Source organism: Pipistrellus hanaki, assembly GCF_964339955.1.
Source record: "Pipistrellus hanaki genome assembly, chromosome: 15".
Classification (NCBI taxonomy): domain Eukaryota; kingdom Metazoa; phylum Chordata; class Mammalia; order Chiroptera; family Vespertilionidae; genus Pipistrellus; species Pipistrellus hanaki.
Genome location: NC_140517.1, coordinates 13,812,512 through 13,834,492, shown reverse-complemented (window position 1 = coordinate 13,834,492; position 21,981 = coordinate 13,812,512). Strand labels below are relative to the sequence as shown.

At 55.5% G+C, this 21,981-nt stretch overlaps 1 protein-coding gene across 6 annotated transcripts in view; it reads right to left on the bottom strand.

Moving 5' to 3' along the window:
- The window catches only part of ZFHX3 (zinc finger homeobox 3), a 239,300-nt gene that overhangs the window by 120,481 nt on the left and 96,838 nt on the right, over positions 1–21,981 (bottom strand). For all 6 annotated transcript variants that reach the window (XM_084906952.1, XM_084906955.1, XM_084906956.1 and 3 more), the window contains one exon: positions 19,377–19,873. In XM_084906952.1, coding sequence (XP_084763078.1) covers positions 19,377–19,873 — 497 coding nt within the window. The remainder of the gene's footprint in view (positions 1–19,376; positions 19,874–21,981) is intronic.

Below are 21,981 nucleotides of genomic sequence, written 5' to 3'. Positions count from 1 at the left end.
GACTTGATCGGAGGCATCCCTGAGCTGGCTGTGTCTCTCTGATTGAGGGGAACGGGAGTGCCCTCTTTCCGCTCAGACTGTGCGTAGCTCTAATTGTTTTAATGTGGGCATCATTCACACACATGAAGCTGGAGGGACTCAGCATGTGGGAAACCGGGCCCAACCACCCATGGACACGGAGGATCCTGTTACGTTTCTGTGAGTCGGCCACGTTCCGACGACACAGACGGCGGCGGGCCCGGCAGCTGCTGTCGTCGGAGGGCGGGCCGCATGCCTCCCGCAAAGCAGAAGCCCACTTCCCTGCTCCTGGTCTGGGCTGAGGGCCCGTCGCTGATGTCACCCAGGCCAGCCGCCTCCGGGAACCACATGCCCAGCCTCAAGACGGCTGGTTCTGACATCCCTCACACAGAGGGTGGCCAGGAAGCCAGCTCCTCCAGGGTTAATTGTGACGGAGAGTCTCAAATGGTGGGGGGGGGAGGCTCTGAAGCTACAAAATGGGGTGTGAGGACAGTAAGTGGAGCCCAGTCTAAGCACCGGGGTCTCTCCATGGTTCTCACTGGAAGATGGCGTCTCCAAATCTATTTCAAAATCCCCTCCATGGAATTGCAGAGCCTGAACATTCTGAATCTTCAAGGTTCCCCTCCTTCTCCATCTCCCACACAAATGATGACCCTCCCTTTTTCCTCCATCCATCTCACAATCCTTACTATTTACCTTTCTCCTTCCTTCCTAAACCTCTCAACCTCCACCCATCGTTTCCTTAAAAACCCTTCCCGAAGCCACTTCCCCCTGGGATGTGGGGCGGTCAAGCCCTTTGGAGGGAAACACCGGCTCCAGGCAGGGCTCCCGGGCCCCCGGGCGCTCCATGGGGTCAGAGCAAGCCCCTTCCCCCTGGTGCTGGTGCGGGAAGTGTCACCCTGACAACAGGAGACAGAGCTGCTCGGGGAAATGCTGGGCATGGACACGTCCCATGAAATATCCCGTGACTTGGTCCGGCAGGCGTGGCCTTCCCCGCGCCCGGGAGGGGCTGGGGGGCGGAGAGCAGGGCGCTGGGCTGGCAGAGGCCCCTGGGAGGGCGCCCGCCGCGCCAGGCACACTCCCAGCGCCGTGCTCTCCAGCGCTCTCTCTCCCCACCAAAAAGCCCGAGGCCTCCGGAGTGTACACTAACCGCAAGCCTTTGAGTGGCTCATGTATTTACAAACTGAGGCATGTCGAAATCAAAGGGGATACCACATGACATAATTCGCATTAAAATGTCAACAGGCTGACAATTTATAGAGCCGATCCACGGAAGGTGGGGAGGACGGGGACTCGGTGATTGTTTAATTCCTGCTGAAGCCCACGGCCGCGGCGCCCTCGGGGGGGGGGGGGGGGGGGCAGGGGGCCTCCAGCCTGCGCAGCGCCTCCCGGGGCTGGCGCCACGCCAGGGCCAGGCAACAGGTTTGACCGTTTAGGGCGCTCCGCTGACGGAGAGGAGGAGGAGAGGAGAGGGCTTCCATGGAAAACGGGAGGAGAGGGGTGGCAGGTACAGAGTGGGTCCTTCCACCAGTGTGAGTGTGTGAGTGTGTGTGTGTGAGTGTGTGTGTGTCTGACACAATGGTCTCCTCTGTTGCGCCTCTGCCACACCCTCTCTTTGCCATGCGTCCAGAGCTGGGAGATTTGAATACATGCAAACGGGCCGCCCAGGCTTGGTGTCCTGGCTGCCCTGGGCCAGCAGCCTGCTCCCCAAGGAGCTCAAAGAAGGGGGGCGTGGGTATTTGCACCCAAATGAACAGCCTCTCACCTTGAGGGCCCCAACTCTCCGAAGAAGCAAGAGCAAAGCCGTGCTCCAACCCAGACCCCATCCACATACAAGGACCCTCACACCTCTCCTGCCGCCCCTGCCGGCGGCGCTGTTCTGACCACGCCCCTCCACCCCGGCACCACACGTCCAAATCCTTATGTCTGGTTCAGACTCCCAACAAACGTTCCCCACACAGGTCTGGTTCCTCCGGGGCCTCTGAAACGGGTTTCACTTGTGTTACTTCTAGTGCACGGACCCTGACTGGGGGAGGGGACCCTGTAGGGATACAGGCCTGGTGAAGGGAACACAGGGTTTGAAAAAGCTTTGAGCGGCAGGTTCGCCAAGGCCCTTGGGCGGCACCCCAAGCTCAGAGCCAAGTTATAATCTGTGCAGGGTGACATGAAGAAGAGAGGGATGGCATTCATGAGGCTGCGGGGTAGAACTCATGGATAATAATCGTTCTCCGCCTCAGCCGGGCTCCAAAAAGGTGGCCGTGCTCGGGGGGCTGGCCCCCCGAGGACACCCGGGGCCACGTGGGCTGGGGCAGGGCTCGCTGCACAGGCTCACTGTCTGTGTATCAACAGTAACACCTCGTTCTCTCTTCTACCTCATTAACCGAAACACATTAAAACAAGTGTGCACTGGGAGCAGAAAATGAGACTGTTAAACCAAGCTGATATAATCCTCATCAGCTGTGGGAAATGAGACCGCATCAATTATGCTGAACCAACGGCAGTCATGGGGATGCGCCGGGCTCTGGGGCTCCGGGCTCCGGGCTCCGGGCTCCTGGCCCCGGCCCCAGCCCCGGCCCCGGCAGGAGAAGGGAGCAGATGAGAAAAGGAACCTTTATTTTCATAAACACACACATAGAACACACTTCACACATGCTCGCCAAACACTCAGAGCTTCCCGCCCATTTTCTGTTCCACCCCCGGGGAAGGAGTGGCGTTTGATGAAACATCCTCTTTGAAGATGCTTCTGCACATAAAAGTCTTTGCCAAACTGGAATTAGAGGATAATAGAGAAATGAAAGTGCACCTACTTAAAACACGGTGGTGGGGGAAGAGGATATTAACTCTGTGCCAGCTACTCTTGCAGACAGTTTTCCAAGATCACGGTATCTTAGGCCAACAAAAGCCCTAAGTCCTAGACCTCAAAATGACCGGGATGCCACTGAACGTGGCATAACCAGAGCGTTTCAAAATTTAAATATTGAACAAGACAAATAGTCATTCAAGTTCCTACAGTAACCAAATGAAACTAGCATGTGCCTCGGCCTGCCGCTGCCAAACATAAATGCCACTTCAGAATCGATAGGTGTAGAAATACCCATTAAACCTGCAGGGGAGGACAACAAAGACAAGGTCTGTACATTTCTAACGTACGCAAGATAAGGATTATATGACGCAAACGGCAGAATCATTACCTACATCCAGGCGCGGGAAGAAATGCAAAAGACGCGCATACGATCGTGATAAAATGTAAAACTTCACCCAAGGAGTGATCATCCGGGGACATTGTTAACGTCCCACATCCTGGACACCGGACTAGGTCAGGCTGATAGCAGTCATCACTGCCACACGGGAAAGGAGTGCTGCTATGCAAAGCTTCCCTTTGCATTTCCTCATTTGTGCTCAAATTTGCAGCCTTATCATGTTGTTGCCACTGATTTGCATTTCACGTCATAGCTGTTTCCAAACACACTTCCTGGCACAAGCAGGAAACCTGGGCTGCCTCGCATCCCCGCCGAGGGGCAAGGGCGGCCCCGTGGCTCACGCACACCTTCCAGCTCTGCTCACGCTGACCTAATCGTCGAGGCAATGAACTTGTGAGATTTCTTCCCCCCCCTCCTTGGCCCTCACTTTGCACATCGTTTCTGACGTTCGAGATGATGACAACATTGTTCTTTCAAACCCGGGAGCAGGAGAGAGGCTTCTCCACCCGCTTACTGACTTAGAGCAGAAATGCCAGGTGAAGCCTTAATGTCATTAAACAACAAAAAAAAGGCATCTTTCAAAAGAGGTGGAGTAGGGAGAACACAGCCATAACTCGAGAGTCCAGGAGATTAACTTCCAGTGTACAAATAAGGGAAGAGGAGGAATGCACATCTTAAAAAAAAAAAAAAAGAAAGAAAGAAAAGAAAAGAAAAGAAAGAAAGAAAGTTTTCCCCGAAGAAAAATGTTGGAAATCTTTTAAATGAATGGGTAACAAAGAGTTGCCATGGAAACACTTCTACACACTTGACCCGCAGGTGTTCCCTCCAGTGAATGGAGATGGGGATGGGACAGCCACCGTCAGGGACAGAAATGTCAGCCCTGGAGGGAGACTCCCGAGGCAGGTGAAGTCACCCGCGCCCCCGGCCTGCGGTTTTCGTTAGAAAGGGGAGCTTTGGCGGAGGTGGACCATCTCTGCTCAGAAGCCGCTCCCCTTTACGGTATCCTGTGGTACTGCCAAGGTTACGGAACATAAACAGACACTAATAGGAAACATAAAGGGACACCAAAGCCAAATGCATTCTAGTGCAACAGGAATGCAACTTCCCCTTCTCAGTCTCTCTCTGCCCCCCACGCTGTACATTTCTGGATTCTAATTTCTTGTTTCTTCAGAGTAAACATGGGAATGAAGGAGGGGCGGGGGGGGGGGGGTAAGGCATACGGTTCTGAGCGTGCTGTGTACTCTAAATCAGTTTCTAAGACTAAATTCTCACCGACATCTAACTTTGGACACGGGAGGGAAATATCGGTGTGCTGGTGTGTGTGGGAAGTCCTGTGGGGATTTTTTCCTTTAAAAAAAGGAATCACACACTGAAATCCCCCAGGTTATGCAGAACGGTATCACAAAATGGTGTTAATAAAAGTAACCTCATGTTCATTCCTCTGACAACTGAGGACCTTGGCCACTTCTCAGAGGAGGGGTTGAACAATTTGTAGCAAAAAAATAAAGCTGGACTTGGAGCCCTTCCTTAATTTTCAGAAGCACTCACTAGATCGCTTCTTGCTCCGTTACTTGCAGGACCCTGGTTGGCAAACTGCAGCTGGCGAGCCACATGGGGCTCCTTGGCCCCTTGAGTGTGGCTCTTCCACAAAATAACATGGCCTGGGCGAGTCTATTTTGAAGAAGTGGCGTTAGAAAAAGTTTAAGTTTTAAAAAAAATTGGCTCTCCAAAGAAATTTCAATCATCGTACTGTTGATATTTGGCTCTGTGTAGACTAATGAGTTTGCCGACCGCTGGGTTGGAGTGTGGTCCTGAAATGCCAAGGTTGCACAGCCATAGTCATCCTGGTGGTTCTGGTCGTCCTGCCTTGCCAGTCGCTGGGCTTTTATATGTATAGATTATTGTAACAGCTCATTCGAGCAGACCTCCGTATTAACGAAACACCAAAAAGGCCCAGGGTGTCCCTTAGGATGAAATATTTAGCTCAGAACTGATTCTCTTTGAAAAGTGACACTAATCCACAACGCATGAAAGGAAGTTCTAATTACCAGAACCCGTTTAGAATTATTTGCTGGCCTGGGGTTCAGCAAAGCAGAATAAACAAATTTGCCTTTGTCCTCTGTCCAGAAGGCCCACCTGTGCGGCCCCTCCGTCTTCAGAGCCTGCCCAGACTTCAGCCTCCCTCTCTCTTCCGAGACCTACAGTGATCAGACGTCCCGCTTTTGGCGGGACAGCCCCGAATTTCAACAACTTGTCCCACCTCCCGCGGCGTTTTAAAAAAGTCCAAAAGATTTGAAAGAATCTTTCCAAAAATCGGGATTTAAAAACAAACAAACAAACAAAAAAAACCAAAACGCTGCAGGATGCGGGACAAATTGTTAAAAATCGGGACTGTCCCGCCAAAAGTGGGATGTCTGGTCACCTTATCCAAGAGGCCTCTTATGATCTGACCACCTGGAGGTGACTTCTCTCTCCCTCCAAACTTGGATAGCTCTGTGTACAGATCTGACAGCTCTTCCTGAACGATCACCTCCCCTCCCGAATCCTCCCTGGCAATGCTTGTCAAACTGCAGGTAGAGTGACCCATGAAGGCTGCGGTTCTCAACCTGGGGCTGCGCCTAAGGACCCCACAGCAAGCAAGATGGGAAGTGAGGGTTAGGCGGGGCACACATTTTTATTTTATTTTTTTTAAATCTTCCTGAGGGTCACTGCATTGTGGAATATGAAGCCAATGCCTTGAGCACACCGCCAGCATTTCTGTGTAAGACAACAGAAAGGATGAAATAGAAAACATCCGAATGTAGCCAAGCAGTAAGGACAAAAATTATTCAATAAAACTTATATATGCAGAATACCTATCTATATGTGCTGATTCACCCATGTAAAATGTATCTCTTTTTTTGGATCACAGTCAACAAAGTTTTCGAAGGTAAAGGGCCACGGCCCTCTGGTTAGCACATTACCCTGCACAGAGCAGGTGCAGAGGGAGAAGCGGCTTGAACGCGGGCAGGAGGAGAGGAGGCAGGACCCGGAGTTCCTCTCTTCCTGCGGCTGTGTCTTGCCATCAGGAACACGGTCTTCCCGGGAACAACCAGATCTGGGACTAATTAGCATCATTTAGACGCGGACGGGGAGTTGGAGAGCAAACAGAAGGAGCAGGCTTTTCAGGGCTGAACCCGATATTTGTATTTCTGTATTTTAAGATCCATGTTTGGATATCAAATCCCACTGGCACTCTAAGTGTCTGCAAGGCCCTGGGAAGGACGCATCGCTGGATGAGGAGCAGCCGATACTGCTATGAAGGATCCTAGAACGGAGCAGGGGAGGGCCACTCTAATACGGATCTCAGCGCTAAGGGAACGGGGAAAAGCGCCATTCATTTGTCTCCAGCATCATCCGTCTCCAGGACTGTGGAGTACAATGTGTTGTGATCTGGGTCAGCAGAATTTTGGGATCAGAGCCCAGGCTGGGCTGCATGTGGGAATTTTCAAAGTACTTGGACACAAGCTCACAAGTGTACCGGGACTATTTCTCCGTGGGTCAATGCAGGAACAAGCGCTGCACAAAACCGATGGAAGAAGACATGGCTGTGAACAGCTCTGGGATGCGCTGGTCCACACGGGATGCCCATTTTGCTTGAATACATGAACTGGGACTCTAAATCACGAAAGGGTGCAGACAGAGCTGCTGCAACAGATCCTACGGCAGGAGGAAAATCACATTCTGCTTTTGTCATTCAATAAATATTTATTGGGCTGGTGTCGGACACTGTTCTAAACACCAGGGATGCAGCCGTTAAAAAGACAACTGAGGCCCCTGATCTTTTTGTGAGACAAATAAACAAACAACAAACCAGAAAGAGAGATAACTGTCAACACAGAGAAGTCAACTCGGGTGAAGTGATGCCGTTGCTACCTGAGCGCGGGCGGTCAGGGGGAGCCTGAGGACCAGGCACCTCAGGAGAGGTGATGGTCCAGGCCGGGGAAGTGCATGCCAGGCGGTGGGACAGCAAGTGCAGAAGCCCCGAGGCAGGGGCGTGCCCGGCGTGTCGCGGGAACAGGAAGCGGGGCAGTGGGGTGAAGTGTGGAGGGCAAAGGGGAGGGTGTTACAAGATGAGGCTGGCGGGGTGGGTGGAGTCCAGATCACAGGGAGGTTTGTCGGCCACAGGAGAGAACTCGGCTTTTATCTTACACGGGGGTGGAGAGTCGTGGTTGGCTCTGACCTCCACACAGAATCACCGTCCGGAGGGTGCGTCGTAAGGGGCGGGAGCAGGAGCGCGGAGGGAGTTTGCACAGTGAGAGACAACGGGGCGGGTGCTGGGAGCGTATCTTTGGAATAGGTGAGTGAGAGAAAGAACGGCTTACAAACAACTCCCCGTCTTTCTGCAAATGGCAGACCAGAGGTGGCCCTGACCGGAGGCAGGAGCCCAGAGGAGAGAGGGGGTGGGGTGTGTGTGTGTGGGGGTAACAGTCACCAAGCCTTCTCTCCAGACCAAGTCAAGTCTGAGGAATCCATCACCACACATTTGAATGGAAGTGTCTGGTAACGGCTGGAGATGCAGATTGGAGTGTCAGCGGAAGGCAGATGTTTCAAACCACTGGATTGAATTAGGCTCTTAGGGAAAGTTAAACAGAAAGAGGGGGCCTGGGCCAAGCCCGGGGGGGAGTCCAACTCTGACTATTACATAACAGAGGAGAAGCCAGCGAGAAGACCGAGGAGGAGGACCAGGGACCGCCTGGAGGGGCTGGGAGATGGTGTCACAGAAGCCAAGGGAGGAGGCAGGGGAGGGGGGTGGGGACAGGTGGCAAACGCTGTGAGAGATCGCGTGGGGTTAGAACACGGCCAATGGATTTGGTGGCTCGGGGGCCACTGGGGACCCATCACGTCCGTGGTGAAACGTGTGGTTTCTGGATCCAGTGATTAACGAGGATGGAACATCTTGAGTTCACTCACATGATTGGCATGACTGAGGGAAGTTGTTAGTAGAGAGAAGTCAGTCTGTGTGGCCTCTGGCAGGTGCATGAGCCCCCCCCCTCCCCCCCGCAAGTCCCCCCCCCCCCCCCAGGAACCAGTCCACTTCCTTGAGCACAGGCTCTAGGGCCACGAGCAATAACCCATCGCCCACTTGCAGACAACAGCGCCTGCCCTCCTGCCTGCTCCATTCCCAGCCCTCCTCCCCGCCCCCTGCTTCCCTACACACCTCCCCCACCTCCCGGGATCCTTCTCTGCCCCACCCAGGAGTTGTTCCATTTCACTAACCAAGTCACACAGGCTCTATGTTTTCACCCTCTTCTATCAAGATGGCAGCACCTTTCCAACACCCTTCCGCGCCTCCCACCACAAACACGCTGGCCTCGGGGAAAGAGAAGGCGAAGAAGGGAAGAGCCGGGGACCCCGTGCTGGCGTCCACCCGTCCGGCGCTGAACTCCGGAGCGATCCCTCCCTCTGAGGTCAGGGCGGCCCGTGTTCTGAAGAGACTCACAAACCGGTTGAAGCAGCAAAGGAACGCACGACACACAGAGACCGGCTCGGCGCAGGTGGTGTGACCAGCACCCAGGACGGCGATGCCGTCTGCGGCTGCCGGAGCGGGAGAGACCTTTCTGGAAAACCAGCCGTGTCTGGCTAGCATACGAGAAGACGGCCAGGAAACATGCTAGTCTTTAAAGTCCGACAAAAAAAAAGAAAAGACGTTCTGCAATAGGCCCAAAGCCCATCTCCGCAATGTGGGATGCGTGCCTCCAAATGACGGAGAAATGAGCACCAGCAATGACATCTGTTGGATTAATTAGCTGTGTAATTAGGCTCCCCGGCGGAGCTGGGCTCTGCCGCCCGCTGTCTGAGACTTCCCCAGGTAAGACTGCATCCCAACGCCAGGCTCCGAGAGGAAAGGAGGCCGGGCCGGGCAGAGGAGGGAGGCACGTGGCCGTGTTTGGGGGAGACGGTCAAAGTGCAGGAGCAGCATCCGGGGACGTTGGGGGGGGGGGGTCCTCTGGGACCGAGAGCATCAGAAAGGAAAACCGTCCCCAGAAGCTTGAGCGGAGAACCTGCCAGCTCAGGACAGACCGGCAGATGCCCGAGTCTGGACCTTCCATGAACTCATGCACTGAAGGCTCAGAGGCGGGCGCGGCCGTGAGAGAACAGAGATGGAGAACGCGCTCCGGAGTCGGTGCTGGACGCACAAAGCACGGAATGCGTGTCCCCGGAGGAACTGCTCTTCCCACGCTGGCCGCTGTGGCCAGCAGGACTGGGAGCCCCGTCTGAGCAAAAGGAAAAGGGTACAAATGGTCCGAGGGCCAGAAAGCGAACAGACACACACCCAAGCAGGCGCCTGCAGCCAAATGGCTCCCACGGCGAGTCCACAGCACAGCTGGCTGCGGGCCGCCCGCTGACTCACGTCTGAGAAGGAGGAGGAGAGCGCAGCCCGGGACCACGCCTCCTGGCCCGGCTGCCTGGGCCGGCTGGGAGTGCCCCCCCCCCCCCCACCTCCGAGCTCCTCCATCTGTCATGGTTTTCGAAAACGAGAGAGGGGGTGGCAGGAGGGGAAAACGGAAACGTGAAGCACCACGAAGTGGGGCGATTATTCTGGATCCACCTCGGCTCGGGGACTCTGCGCTGGAGGCGAGCCGGGGGAGACCAGCTATTCAAATAACACAACACGGATGCGTCAGTCCACGTCTGCATAAAAGTCAGCGCCTGGAGAACTGTGCCAGCCCCGGGGGAGAAGTCCCTTCCCCTCCCGGGATTGTGTGTCCCAAGGACCAGGCCGGGGAACAACCTCCTAAGAGCTAGGGTCCGAACCAGGCGCAGGAGAGCAGGAGAGGGGGCAGGTGCAGGGGTGCGGCCCACCACAGACCGGCTGATCCAAGAGAAGGGAAAGCAATGGACGGCCTCGGGTAACAGGTCACTCAGGAAGCCCAGGCCTCAGCCCAAAAGTGGCGACAAAGGCCCAGCCGCCCTCAGGAACCGGCCCGTCACCAGAAAGAGCCGCGAGGGGGAGCGACGCCACAGGCCGGCCTGCGGATGGGAGAGCTCCTTCCACAGACCCACCCCCCGGGGCCGGCCTGGCAAGGCGGTTACGGTTGTTGACCTAAGAGCATGGATGTGCTTTGGGGGGGCCCCCCAGCTGGGGCTTGGGAGCCCGCCCTGCTAATTAACAGGTTACAAATCAAACACTCTCAGCACACACACACACGGCTGACCTTCTCGCTAGGTTTGCCGTTTACAGGACGAGGACGCAGGCCCCAGAGAAGCTCCCCGATCATTCCTGATGATCAGTCCGATTCAAACCTCCTCTCGGCGATCCTACTAGCGTCCTGTACAGGGTGGGCACCGGGGGGGGGGGGGTCTGCCCTGCACAGCAGCCAGCGCCCGAGTGCTGTGACCTTCTGTCACCTGCACGTGAGCAGCAGCCACAGGCGGGGCCCGGGAGCCGGTGACCGCGGACACATCGGGCGACCAGGGGGTAGGCTCTCCTGAACCGTGTGGCTGGAAGGCACTTCAATCAAAGGAACTAACGGGGGGAAAAATTACTGGAAAGCAAATTTTAACAAATAGCTCTGGAGAAAATTTCAGATTTCATTACGGGGAAAAGCACTTTATTTAATGCAGAAAATGTGAAAATCTGATCTGACAGTTTTCTATAAATAACAAAAATTGGAAATCATCATTGGAGGCGTTTGCAATTTTCCTCTTTTGTTGGGAGCCACTGGGAAAAAAAAAAAAAAAAGGTTTTGCCAACTCGGAAGCTGTCTCTGGAGGCGGCTGGCGGGACGCGGGAGAGAGACTTTCCTCCCGACCAGGGGTGGGTCATGCCAGGTCCGAGGAGAGAATCCTGGTTAAATACGGATTTCAGATCAGAAGACACTGTGATGACATTTTTAGGGTACATTCTTAGAGCGAAAAACAATCCGTTGATCTGAAGTTGACATTAGTTGGGGATTCCGTGTTTTTATTTGCTGGATTTGCTGACCTTGACCCGGGGGCCTCCACTGGGTGTTTCAGTGCCTTGGGGACCACCGCCCGCGGCCACTGGTCTTAATGACCTCCGGCGTTTCTGTGAGCAATAGGCTTTCTGTCCTTAACGATTCTTTAAGGTATTTTTTTAATTTTATTATTATTGATTTCAGAGAGGAAGGAAGAGGGAGAGAGATAGAAACATCCATGGTGAGAGAGAATCATTGATTGGCTGCCTCCTCCTGCACGCCCCCTATTGGGAGCCTGCAATCTGGGCACGTGGCCTGACCGGAAATCACACTGTGACCTGCTGGTGCATGGGTCCACACTCAACCACTGAGCCATGCCAGCCGGGCTGTCTTTAACTTTTGTCCCATATCCTGATCGTTTAAAAAAAAAAAAAAAAAGTGCTGGGAACCTGACATTATTGAATGTCAAAGTATAAAACCACCAAAATGGTTTCATAGCAACCGCTTTTCCCACCCTGTCCTTCAATAGTGTTTATACTTTCAAGTTGTTGAAAACAGAATCAAGAACATGGTTCAGGTGTGTTATGTAATTATGTAAGAAGTCTGCCTTTTCCTGACAACCTTTCTGCTTCATTATTCCCTCACAGTTTCCCTTTCTAAACAAAACACCAGAAACACCTGTTGGGACTCCATCTCATCAAACATGCCCTTTCCTATCACGTCCTTTCGGTCTGAGTCCTGGGCACACCGGAAGGGCTGAACACGGGCTTCCCGCCCTGGCCCCGCTATATGGCAGCCTGTCGCTGCCAGCTTACTGGGACACACGGAGTCTCTCTGGGATGTGGGGGCGAGGGCATGATGGCGGTGAAACTCGGCCGAGGGTCTCGGCCCACCCCTGAGACGGCAGGTGGCATCCGTGCGAGGAATTCCACCGTGTGGCTTATCCTCTGCGTGGGGCTGGGCTGCAGGCGACTGACAGTTTGCAATTTTCCTGTCATCACAAGATCTAGGGCAGGGGTCCTCAAACTTTTTAAAGTGGGGGCCAGATCACGGTCCCTCAGAGAGCTGGAGGGCCGGACTATATGAACTACTAATTCCTACTGTAACACCTCGGCTGCGCTCACTGCCCAAAAAACCTGGCGGGCCGGATCAGACTCCTCGGCGGGCCGGATCAGACTCCTCTGCGGGCCGCATGTGGCCCGCGGGCCGTAGTTTGAAGACCCCTGATCTAGGGCTTTTAGCGTGCGCATTTGGAGTTGGGGAGGCTTTCAAGGACTTGCACAAAGCGGCAGGTCTTAGAATTTCTGAAATCAGACCTCCTTGCTCCTCGGCCGGGCCGGGGGCCCTGAAACAGCTTCTTCGGCATCCACCCCCCAGCCCCGCACACCGCTCACACTGAGAATACGCAGTCACCTGATCTCACACTCTCCAAGTAAGAACTTCAGAAAAGGGAACGTTTAGGACGTTTAGTATTTGTTCCCTGGCCAGAGAGAGAGAGAGAGAGAGAGAGAGAGAGGGGAGAAATGAGACCCACAGTTTCCATTAAGGGGCAATAAGAAACTCGGTCCCTTTCCCAACCCATCTCTCCTAGAGCCGCCTTCGTCCCAGTGCATTGGAGGAAGGGAATTAACCCAAGAAATCCCACCCTGGGGAGCATGCTGGAGAGGAGCAGGGCCAGGTGAGAGGAGGAAACTCCGTGCCCGAGACTTCACACGCCTGGAAAGGAGGACTGTGTCTCTGTTCCCTCTTCCTGCTCCGGGTGCTTCCGGCAAACAGCGCTGTGTGCGTGGACTGTCCACGGAGGCCCTGCCAGATCCAGAGAGCCGGGAACCATCAACATGGCTTTTCACGTCAGCGAGAGGGGATGGCTTGAAGGAATGATTGGACAGTCGACCGTCCAATGGGAAAAAGAATGCAGCTCTAAGTCACACAATCCTCAAAACAGGGGCCCTTGGCCGCCCCCACAAGGGCCATTCCTCCCACTGGGGCAGCGGGTGACGCTGAGGAAGATATGGATCCAGTAACGCCCATCGGCCTAGGTGTGAGCCCTGACTCCAACAACACTCACTAGCGCATGCCTCAGTTTCCCCAGGTGAATACAAGCATAGTACCAGAAGATGAAACCAAGTTAATACATGGGAAGCCGGGATAACAGGATCTGGCTTGTAAGAAACACTGCCTACGTGTTAGCTGTGACTTTTATTATTTTATAATTTAGCAAGAAAAGAAAAAAAAAAGAAAAAGAAAAAAAAAAAAAAAAAAGCTTCCCTGAGAAAAAGTTAGAAGCATAACAGATGGGACGCCACACAAGTGAAACGTGTCTGTATGCTAAAACGCGCCACGAGCTGAGTGACAGACGCACGGAGACTGGGGGGCGCCGCAGCACAATGGGGACGGGTGGCCGCACTGAACCAAGAGCCCTCGGAAAAGGGGCAGACCGAGAAAAGTGAAGGGCCACGGCCACGAGCAGCAGCGGAGCCGCCACAGAAACACAAACGGCCGATAGCCACACGGAAGGACATCCACCGACCCTCATCTCCAGAGCCCCCGGCTGGAACAGCTGCTCCAGAGGAAGGAAACCGGAAAAGAGCATGGTGCTGGGCCCGGCGTGCGGGTCCGAGCCTCACCTCATGGGGAGGGCGGGAGGGGTGGTCACCTTCTTTCTGAAGAGCCAGGAAAAAGCAGAGTGGCTACGGCCTCTGCACCGGACGCCGGCGGGCCCGCTCCCCGGAGCGGCCCAGGGGGAGAGGTGTGGGTGTCCACTTGGTCCCCACAGCACAGCTCTAGCAATAGCCTCTGCACATCAGTGAGACTAGTTTGCCTCTTACTATTTGTTTCGTATTTTTTAATGGGATCAGCTTCATTTTTCTAAAATGCTATACATTTAAAGAAACTTCTGAACGGAAGACTTGACGGTGTTTGGTGAACCTGCAGCGGAGGAAAGAGGATTTCTGCTAAGTTTTCAGGACAGTGAATGAATGGAATACTATGTAACCACACACAAAAAGTGAACTAGATCTATATGTACTGCCCTGAAATGATGTTCAGATTAAAAGTTATATGAAAAGAACAAGCCAAGAGGATCTTGTCCTATATAATAAAAGCCTAATACGCAAATCGAATGAATAGTGGAATGACTGGTCGGCAGGGGATGGGGGGCCAGCGAGTGGGCAGCACCAGGCCAGCCAAGGCTATGCCAGCAGACAGAGGGGACAGCAACCCAGGGGGGGTCCCCCTCTGCGAGGCCAGCCGGTAAGCAGGGGGGGGGAATGAACTTCAGACCCACAGCTGCTCCAGGAGACGACGGAGGGCACGGAGGCTGAACGTGCTGAAATTGACCCAAACCGCTGGCCTTTCACACCTCCTAAATCAGCCACCCGGAAACATGGCCCACCTTTCATTGTTGGTGGAAGGCACCGAGGTACGGGGAGAAGAAGGCAGAAGTAGGCACTTAAAATAAAAATTAAAAAAAAAAAGACATTCTAATGAGAAAACAGGGATTGAGGAAACTGGTTCCAGAATGGCGATGTGAACCAGATGAGGCTCCTGCCAGCGCTTCAAACACGCGGCCACGCCAGGGCGGAGGGACCAGGAGGGCGGGAGGCTCGCGGAGGCCTTACACGCTCGCCTTTCCTAACCGAACAAAGGCCACCAGTCACCACCTCTGGGCAGGAACCATGCAGCTGTCTTCCCAAGACCCCCACCCCTGCCTCCCTGCACCCCGAAAGGAGCAAGAGGAATGTAGATGGCACACCCAATATCTGACTTCTGTATTCTGCTGCAACGTGTCCACGCACCCCATAGTGAGGTCACAGCCCTGCTTGGGGCGTGAACCCGTCGGGGAAAGAACGGGTTTCTAGAGCAACGCACAGTCTGACCAAGGGGTCCTTCCCACCTTCCCAGGCCCTGCGTAATGCCAACGGGGTGGCTGAAGTGAAAGTCCGCTCCCTGGGAGAATCCGGGTGTGTTTTTCCGTCGGTCTGTGCCAAACGCCTACGTTGAAGCCAAGTCGGGGCTGGCCTCTCACCGTCTGTGTGCCTCGCCGGCCCCAAGGCAGCCCACATGGGGCCCAGACCCAGCTCCGTGGTAGACAACCGTCTTTGTGTCTAATTTAAGATTAATATGAAACCTTCGGGCTTGGCCCAATCAAAGGAACCTCAGCTGGGAACTGTTTTGAGTAATAGATTCTGGTGGGGGTCTTAATCTATCTGCTCGAGTTGATGGATTTCCATCCCAATGACTCTCAGGTGAGGAAAAACATCAAAGTGGAAACCAGATTCTAATCGTTGGCAGGTGTGCGCTGATCGCCACCTGACTTTCTGCACCCTCCTCCCACAGAGGGGAGCGCGGCCGGTTTCAGACGGCTCGCCAGGGACGCCGCGCAGCAGCCACGGCCAGATGAGCCCGGAGAGCTCACGCCGGCCCCGGAGCCGCACCCTGGACTCGGGATCTCGGCTGGCATGGAGCAAGGGGCAGATGTCTGACCGCGTGGCGCCCCCCCCCCCCCTTATCCACGTATCAGTTTCCCACAGCCCACCGCAGTCCGAAATTATTAAATGAACAATTCCAGAAGTAATCCGTAAGTTCCGCATTGCACACGCCGCACTGAGTCGGGTGATGAAGTCCCACATCGTCTCCTCCAGCCCATCTGGGGTGGGAATCACCCCTTTGTCCTGCATGTCCTTGCTGTATATGCTCCCCACCCGTTAGTCACTTGGGCTTGGCCACCAGTTCAGCCATTTTGGTATCACAGTTCCAGTAACCCTTACTTTACCTAGCGCCGTGTCCATCTCTTATTACGGCATATCGTTTTCGTCGTTCTCCTTCATTATTAGTTGTTTCCCTCTTGCTATGCCTAAGTTATAACTTAAACTGCATTCCAGGTATGCATGTATAGGAAAGAACGTCGTGTATTCAGGCAACCACTGGGGGGTCTTGGGAGGAGAATCGTCAGGGAATACAAGGGTGGAGGGGCTGCTGTATCTGCCGCTCCCCTGTTTCAGGGAAGTGAGGGCACCCACATCTCTCTGGCCGGGAGGGTGAGGTCCCCACAGGCACACGGCGAAGCAGCAGAAAGGTGCATGCTTCGTGCTCTGGACCTGCAGCCCCACTGAGAGACCAGCCCCTCTTCCAGAGCACCCTTCCCGGCGGGCTCAGCTGAGTCCTGGGGAGAGAAACCAACCGAGAGCTGGCGGGGGGCTGCCGGCCGGCCTGCTGTTTTGATCCATCGCGATGCCCCAGGATGGCAGGTGTGAGGATCCAGGCAGGTGACCACCAGGGGCTGGGCTGTCAAGCCAGGCGTCCAACCGCGAGCTCTCCGCAAAAGCAACCACCTCGCAGTCCAGAGAAAAGGCAACATGGTCCGTCCGATGTCTGGGCCCCTACACTCCCGGCCCCACGCCCTTCCACTCCCAGGAGGCAGGGAGGGAGGACACTTGGAAGGTTAACCTCCACTTAAAAACTCGCACACAATCATCAAAACTAGACAATGGCAGGCAACAGAGAGAATATCACTGGGTTGTGGGGGCGGTCTCTGTTTTGTTGGGGCGGTGTTTTTGCAGATCAGTCCGTCCCTCTCTCTCGTGTCCGGATTAGAAATTCTCTCACGCGTCCCAGGCAGTTCGGCCTCGGAACAGCAACCTGTGTGCCTGCGGTTCTGACACCGGGAGGAGCGGCTCTGGGCCGGAGGGAGGTCAAAGGGCACACGGGAGAGCCACGCCTCCGCTGGCATCCCCGGGGACCGTGGCTCTCTCCTCCCTCCGACGGGAAAGGGGAAGCGGAGGGAATAAAAGCCTCAGCTGAGAGAGAGGGTGGGGGGCCTGTCCGGAAGTCCCATCCATCATGGCCACTTGAGTGGGTGCAGCAGAAAGCAGGCCAGGGAGTCTCCCTGACCGACGATGAATAATTTGCCAGGCGAGCGGGGTGGGGTGGGGTGGGGTGGGACCGGGAAGGGGTGAGCCGGGAGGGGCTGTGCGAGAAGCGGGGTGCCCTCCCCGCTCAGGAGCATCTGGAGCTGTTTCTCTAGCAGACAGTAAAGAACTCGATTACATCCAGTTAACTGTGCACTAAACTGATTATGCATGTGCTGGGCTAATGGATTACATTAGCAAGAGGAAAAATAACATGCAATCAATCTCCATTTACTACAGGCCACACCAGGGCCGAGAGAAAAACTCGCTCTCAAACCACCTCCAGTCCCCACCCCGCGGCCCTGCAGTCCGGAGACCCTGGGAGAGGGGGCCCCTGGGCGGCAGGAGAAGTTTGTCCCAGTCACACCGCAGGACGGGAAGGCCAGGTGAGGACAGGCCTCTCCCTGTGTCAGCCCCAAGTGGGCGGGAAAGGGCCCCGCACCCACCGCAGAGCCCTGCAAGCGAGGGACCCTCGGTACCCAAGGACGAAGGGCACCGGACTGATGACGCGGGGAATTCTGCCCTGAGTGTGGGGGCAGGTCACACCCAGGGAGCGCCAGCCAAATGCACGGTTTATGTACCTCTCCTTTAGGGGCATTGTGTGATTTGAAGAGCAATTTTTTCCTCGGATGGAGGAGACTGGCTGCCTGCCACCTCTAAACGGCCTCCATCAAAGTGGCCCGCAGCCGTCCACGCCACCCCGAGTCCCGGGGACTGATTCTGCTCGGCGGGGTCCTTCGGAAACTTTTTTCCACCGGTTTTTCCATCAGCTCTCTTGACCGCATCGGCACCACCCTGTGGGGCCAGCGAGCCCTCCAATTTCAGCTCGCCACAAAAGAGCCTTTGATTTCCAAGGTGGCACCGCACCGAGCCACCCAGTGAGGTTCCTGGTCACGTAGGACCAGGGAGGGGGGCTGGCTCCCTGGTGGCCAGGCCTTCCCCGCGGCACCAGCTGAGCCCCTTCAATGCCGGAGTCAGCTGTCACTTCCAGAACATTCTATTCCCACTGCCTCATTCCTGCTTCCTCCTCCTTTCCCTGAAATGGGTTCTCATCCAATGCTAACACATGCCTCCCGCCCGCCTCCCAACGAGCAACTGTAAGACGCGCTCCAGTCAGCAATGGCGCGGAGACCGTGGAGGGGAGGGTTGGGGGCCTTCCCCATCGGAGTCTCTACTGAAAACCCGCCCTGGGTAGCCAGGGGATGGTGGCGGCAGCTCAGGGTCAGCAGGAGGTCAACCCTCCTCGGCCCAAAGACTGAGAGCCAGAGGCGTGAGAGGGAAGAGGAGAGACTGACAGCGCAGGGAGGAGAGGGGCAGAGGGAGTGAGGGCGTGGGTGGCGTGCGGCGGGAGGCCGGGCAGATTTATGGCGATTTGTACCTGACTGTTCATACTAAAGCCATTACGGGATGATTAGAGAAAAAGGTGAGGCTTTAAGTCCAGTGAAAATCAATAGAAGCGTCTGGAGCAATTCTGCCGTGCGAGTGAGAGGACTATTTACAGTATCTGAGCACCAGCTCCTCCTTAGTCTACAGGGGTGGGCGGAGAGAGAGCCGGGAGAGGTCGGGGAGGGGGTTGAAGGAGAAGGAGAAAGGAAGGAAGGAAGGGAGGGAGGAAGGGAGGGAGGAGAGGACAGACAGAACAAGAGGAGGAAGATGGGAGAAGCCCGGAAAAGAGAATAAAAATACACGAAGAAAAAGGGGGGCACAGGATTAGGAAGACTGAGGAAAGAACAGGGGGGGGCCCCGCTGCCTGACCCCTGCTTCCCCGGCAGCATGTCCCGCTGTCTAGCCTACTCACTGCCTAACTTCCTCACTGTGCGCAGCACCCGTGTCCCGGAGGAGGGAAGGGATTTCTGTCTGCTTTGTGCGTGGATGCGGGCACGTACCCAGAACAGCGCCTGGTGTACAGTAGGCGTGTATCTGCTGAGTGAACCAACGGATGAACGAATGCACAAAGCACCCCAAGAACGCCCGGGAGAGACTTGTCCTTCAAGGGAGCGATGAGATGGGATGGACAAGGGGAGCGAGAGCTCGCAGGGGAGAGGGGAACACAGGTGCACAGGTAACTGTGAGGAAGGAGGGAACCCTAGAGACAGTCGAAGGGCAAGGGGAACAATATGACAGTACTGGGCCCCCACGCAAACAAAGGTGCCCCTCTAAAACGGGGCACCCCGCGGAGAGGACCTTCCTGCGCCAGCTGCCGCCTGCCGCCCACTGCAGCTGCGTGAGGGAGCGGATGTGGGCGCCCCTCCAACACAGGGCCACCGACCCTCACCGTCCCCCTGGGAGCCGACCGGCGGCTCCCCGAGGCTCTGCCCGGGCCTTACCTTGTACAGCTTCAGGCTGGCCTCGTGCCTGGAGTTGACCGTGTGCAGCCGCAGCTTCTCCGGGCTGTTGGTGTAGTAGTCGCAGGCGTTGCACTTGAGGTGCACGGGGTTGCCGATGGCCACGCACTTGAGCCGCCACTCGTTGGCCTTGCCGCCCTCCTTGATGTGGGCCACCAGCTGGTACTTCTGCACGTGCTTGTCCGTCTTGCAGTGCAGCTGGAAGTTGGCCTTGAGCTGCGTGTTGTAGCGGCAGAGCTTGCACTGGTACGAGTCCCCCAGCACGGCCTTCCACTCGTCCTCGGGGAGGCTGCGCTCCACGTTCATGTGCAGCCCCAGCAGGTCCAGGTTGTCCGTGGTGAACTTGTTGCACACGGCGCACTGGAAGAGCTTCAGCGACGGGTCGTTGGTCTGGATGAAGCTCTCGCCCAGGTTCATCAGCTCCTCCGACACCAGCTGCCCGCCCCCGAGCCGCATGTCGAGGGGGATCTCACCGCCCACTGCAGGGGAAGGAGAGGAAAGAGGACAGTCAGCGGCCGGGCTCCCAGCTGCAGCCGAACCCGGGCACCTCCCCGCCCTCCGCTCCCCTCCCCCCGGGCCCGAGGAGAGACACTATCACATTTCAAGTGTTGCAAGGTGCTACTAACATGGAAAACCACACACACACACACACACACACACACACACAAATCACCTTTATGCATTCAGATCTTTCCAAAATTTGTGAAAAGCTTGATGTTTGTGTGTGTGTGTGTGTTCCTTTGGAGAAGAACACCTAGAAAGAGGCAGGAACCATAAACTTTTGAATATTTCAACTTAGCCCCTCGCTTAGATCCGGGAAAAGACAGATATAAGCATCATTCCCTGGACATAATAGAATCTGAAACTTCAGAACCTGCAAAGCTGGAAGTGAGCTACAGCTGCAATCTACAACGCCAAGCCCTGGTGGCGAATCGGACCTCATCGAAAGCAGCGCCATCCAGGAGAACTTTCGGGGGCAGTTTGTATCCGCACTGTCCAATGTGGCCGTCACTGGCCACACGTAGCCACGGAACACTTGAAACGTGGCTAAGGTGCAACGCAGAAACTGAGATTTCACTTACGTTGAACACATTTATATCCAGATGGCCACGTGTGGCTGGTATTGGACAGTGCAGGTCTAAATCTGAGATTTCGGGAAGATCTCCTTATCACAGCCCGCTGATCAATATCCGACCTGCCCATCCTTGGTGCCAGCTCCTCCCACATGCCCCAGGAGGGCCATCTGTTCCCTTTCTGAGCCCCAGGCTGCGTGTAACCGAGGTCTAACATCACATTCTCCTCTGCCGTAAGTCAGCCTCGGACAGACCCACAGGCTGAGCCGTGTCCCCATCGGGGCCAGTCGCCTCCTCACTGAGCCTCCAGAAAGTCCCTCCACAGATGCCCGCACGTCCGCTGTGCCAGGGAAGGGTGAGGAGGTCTGGGAAGTGAACCGGAAGGTGGATGTGGGGTCAGCAGTGGAATGCCAACGTCAGCTCACAGTCTCCCTCCGCTCCGCCTCCATAATAAAGAGCCTGAGAGAGCTCTGCTCTCCCCTCCCCTGTGCTTTTCTGGTGCATCACTGCCCTGCACAACCCAGCGAGCGGCTCCCACTCACCGGCAGCGCATGCACAGGGCACACTCTTACTCCTGTCAGAGGGCAGCCTTCCCTCCGCTCCGCAGAAACCTGCAGCCCGGCGGAATGCCGAGCACCGGGCTCCCGTTTTCCGCCTCTGCCCTGCACACGTGCACACCCGAGCTGGGTCTGCCCCTGCCTCCTCCTAAGTGATATTTAATATATATATTTTATTGATTTTTACAGAGAGGAAGAGAGAGAGATAGAGAGCTAGAAACGTCAATGAGAGAGAAACATCGACCAGCTGCCTCTTGCACACCCCCTACCGGGGATGTGCCCGCAACCAATGTACATGCCCTTGACCGGAATCGAACCTGGGACCTTTCAGTCCGCAGACCAACGCTCTACCACTGAGCCAAACCGGTTTCGGCCCAACTGATATTTAAATCTGACCTTTTACATGTGGCTGGGCCGAGGTTATTTTTCTTTTAATGACGGATTAGAATCCAAGTTAGTGGTTTAATCAGAGAAAAGACGTTCCATATACTCTTAAATGGCTTTTTGGATTTACGCTACGCAGGGCACCTGTGGCGAGAAGATCAGGGCGGGCTCCGCGGAGCAGCCGGCTGTGTCTGAAGCTGGGGACGGTCTAGCGGCCACAGAAGCCTGCCCGGGAGCTTTCTGCTGGTCTCCTCTCCGGCCATCGCCCCCGGGGAGAGGAGCCACCGCAAAGACATTCTTTTTAGGACGAGAGAGAAAAGGAGGAGGAGAAAAAAACCTAAAAGCTCTGCCCCCTGCCAGGGACCGAGACCAAGCGGCATCCACGCGGTGTGCGCGGTGTGCAGCGGAAGCGGAAACTACCCAGAGAGGGAGGCCAGCAGCGAGCACACATTTGTTTCTGATGCCAGCCACCTGAAGCAGCAAACCTGGTCCCCTCCTGAAAGGTAACCTCCGCTCGTCATCATCATCGCTCTGAAGAGAAATTCGACTGCCGCGTGCTGGACGCTTGCGTGG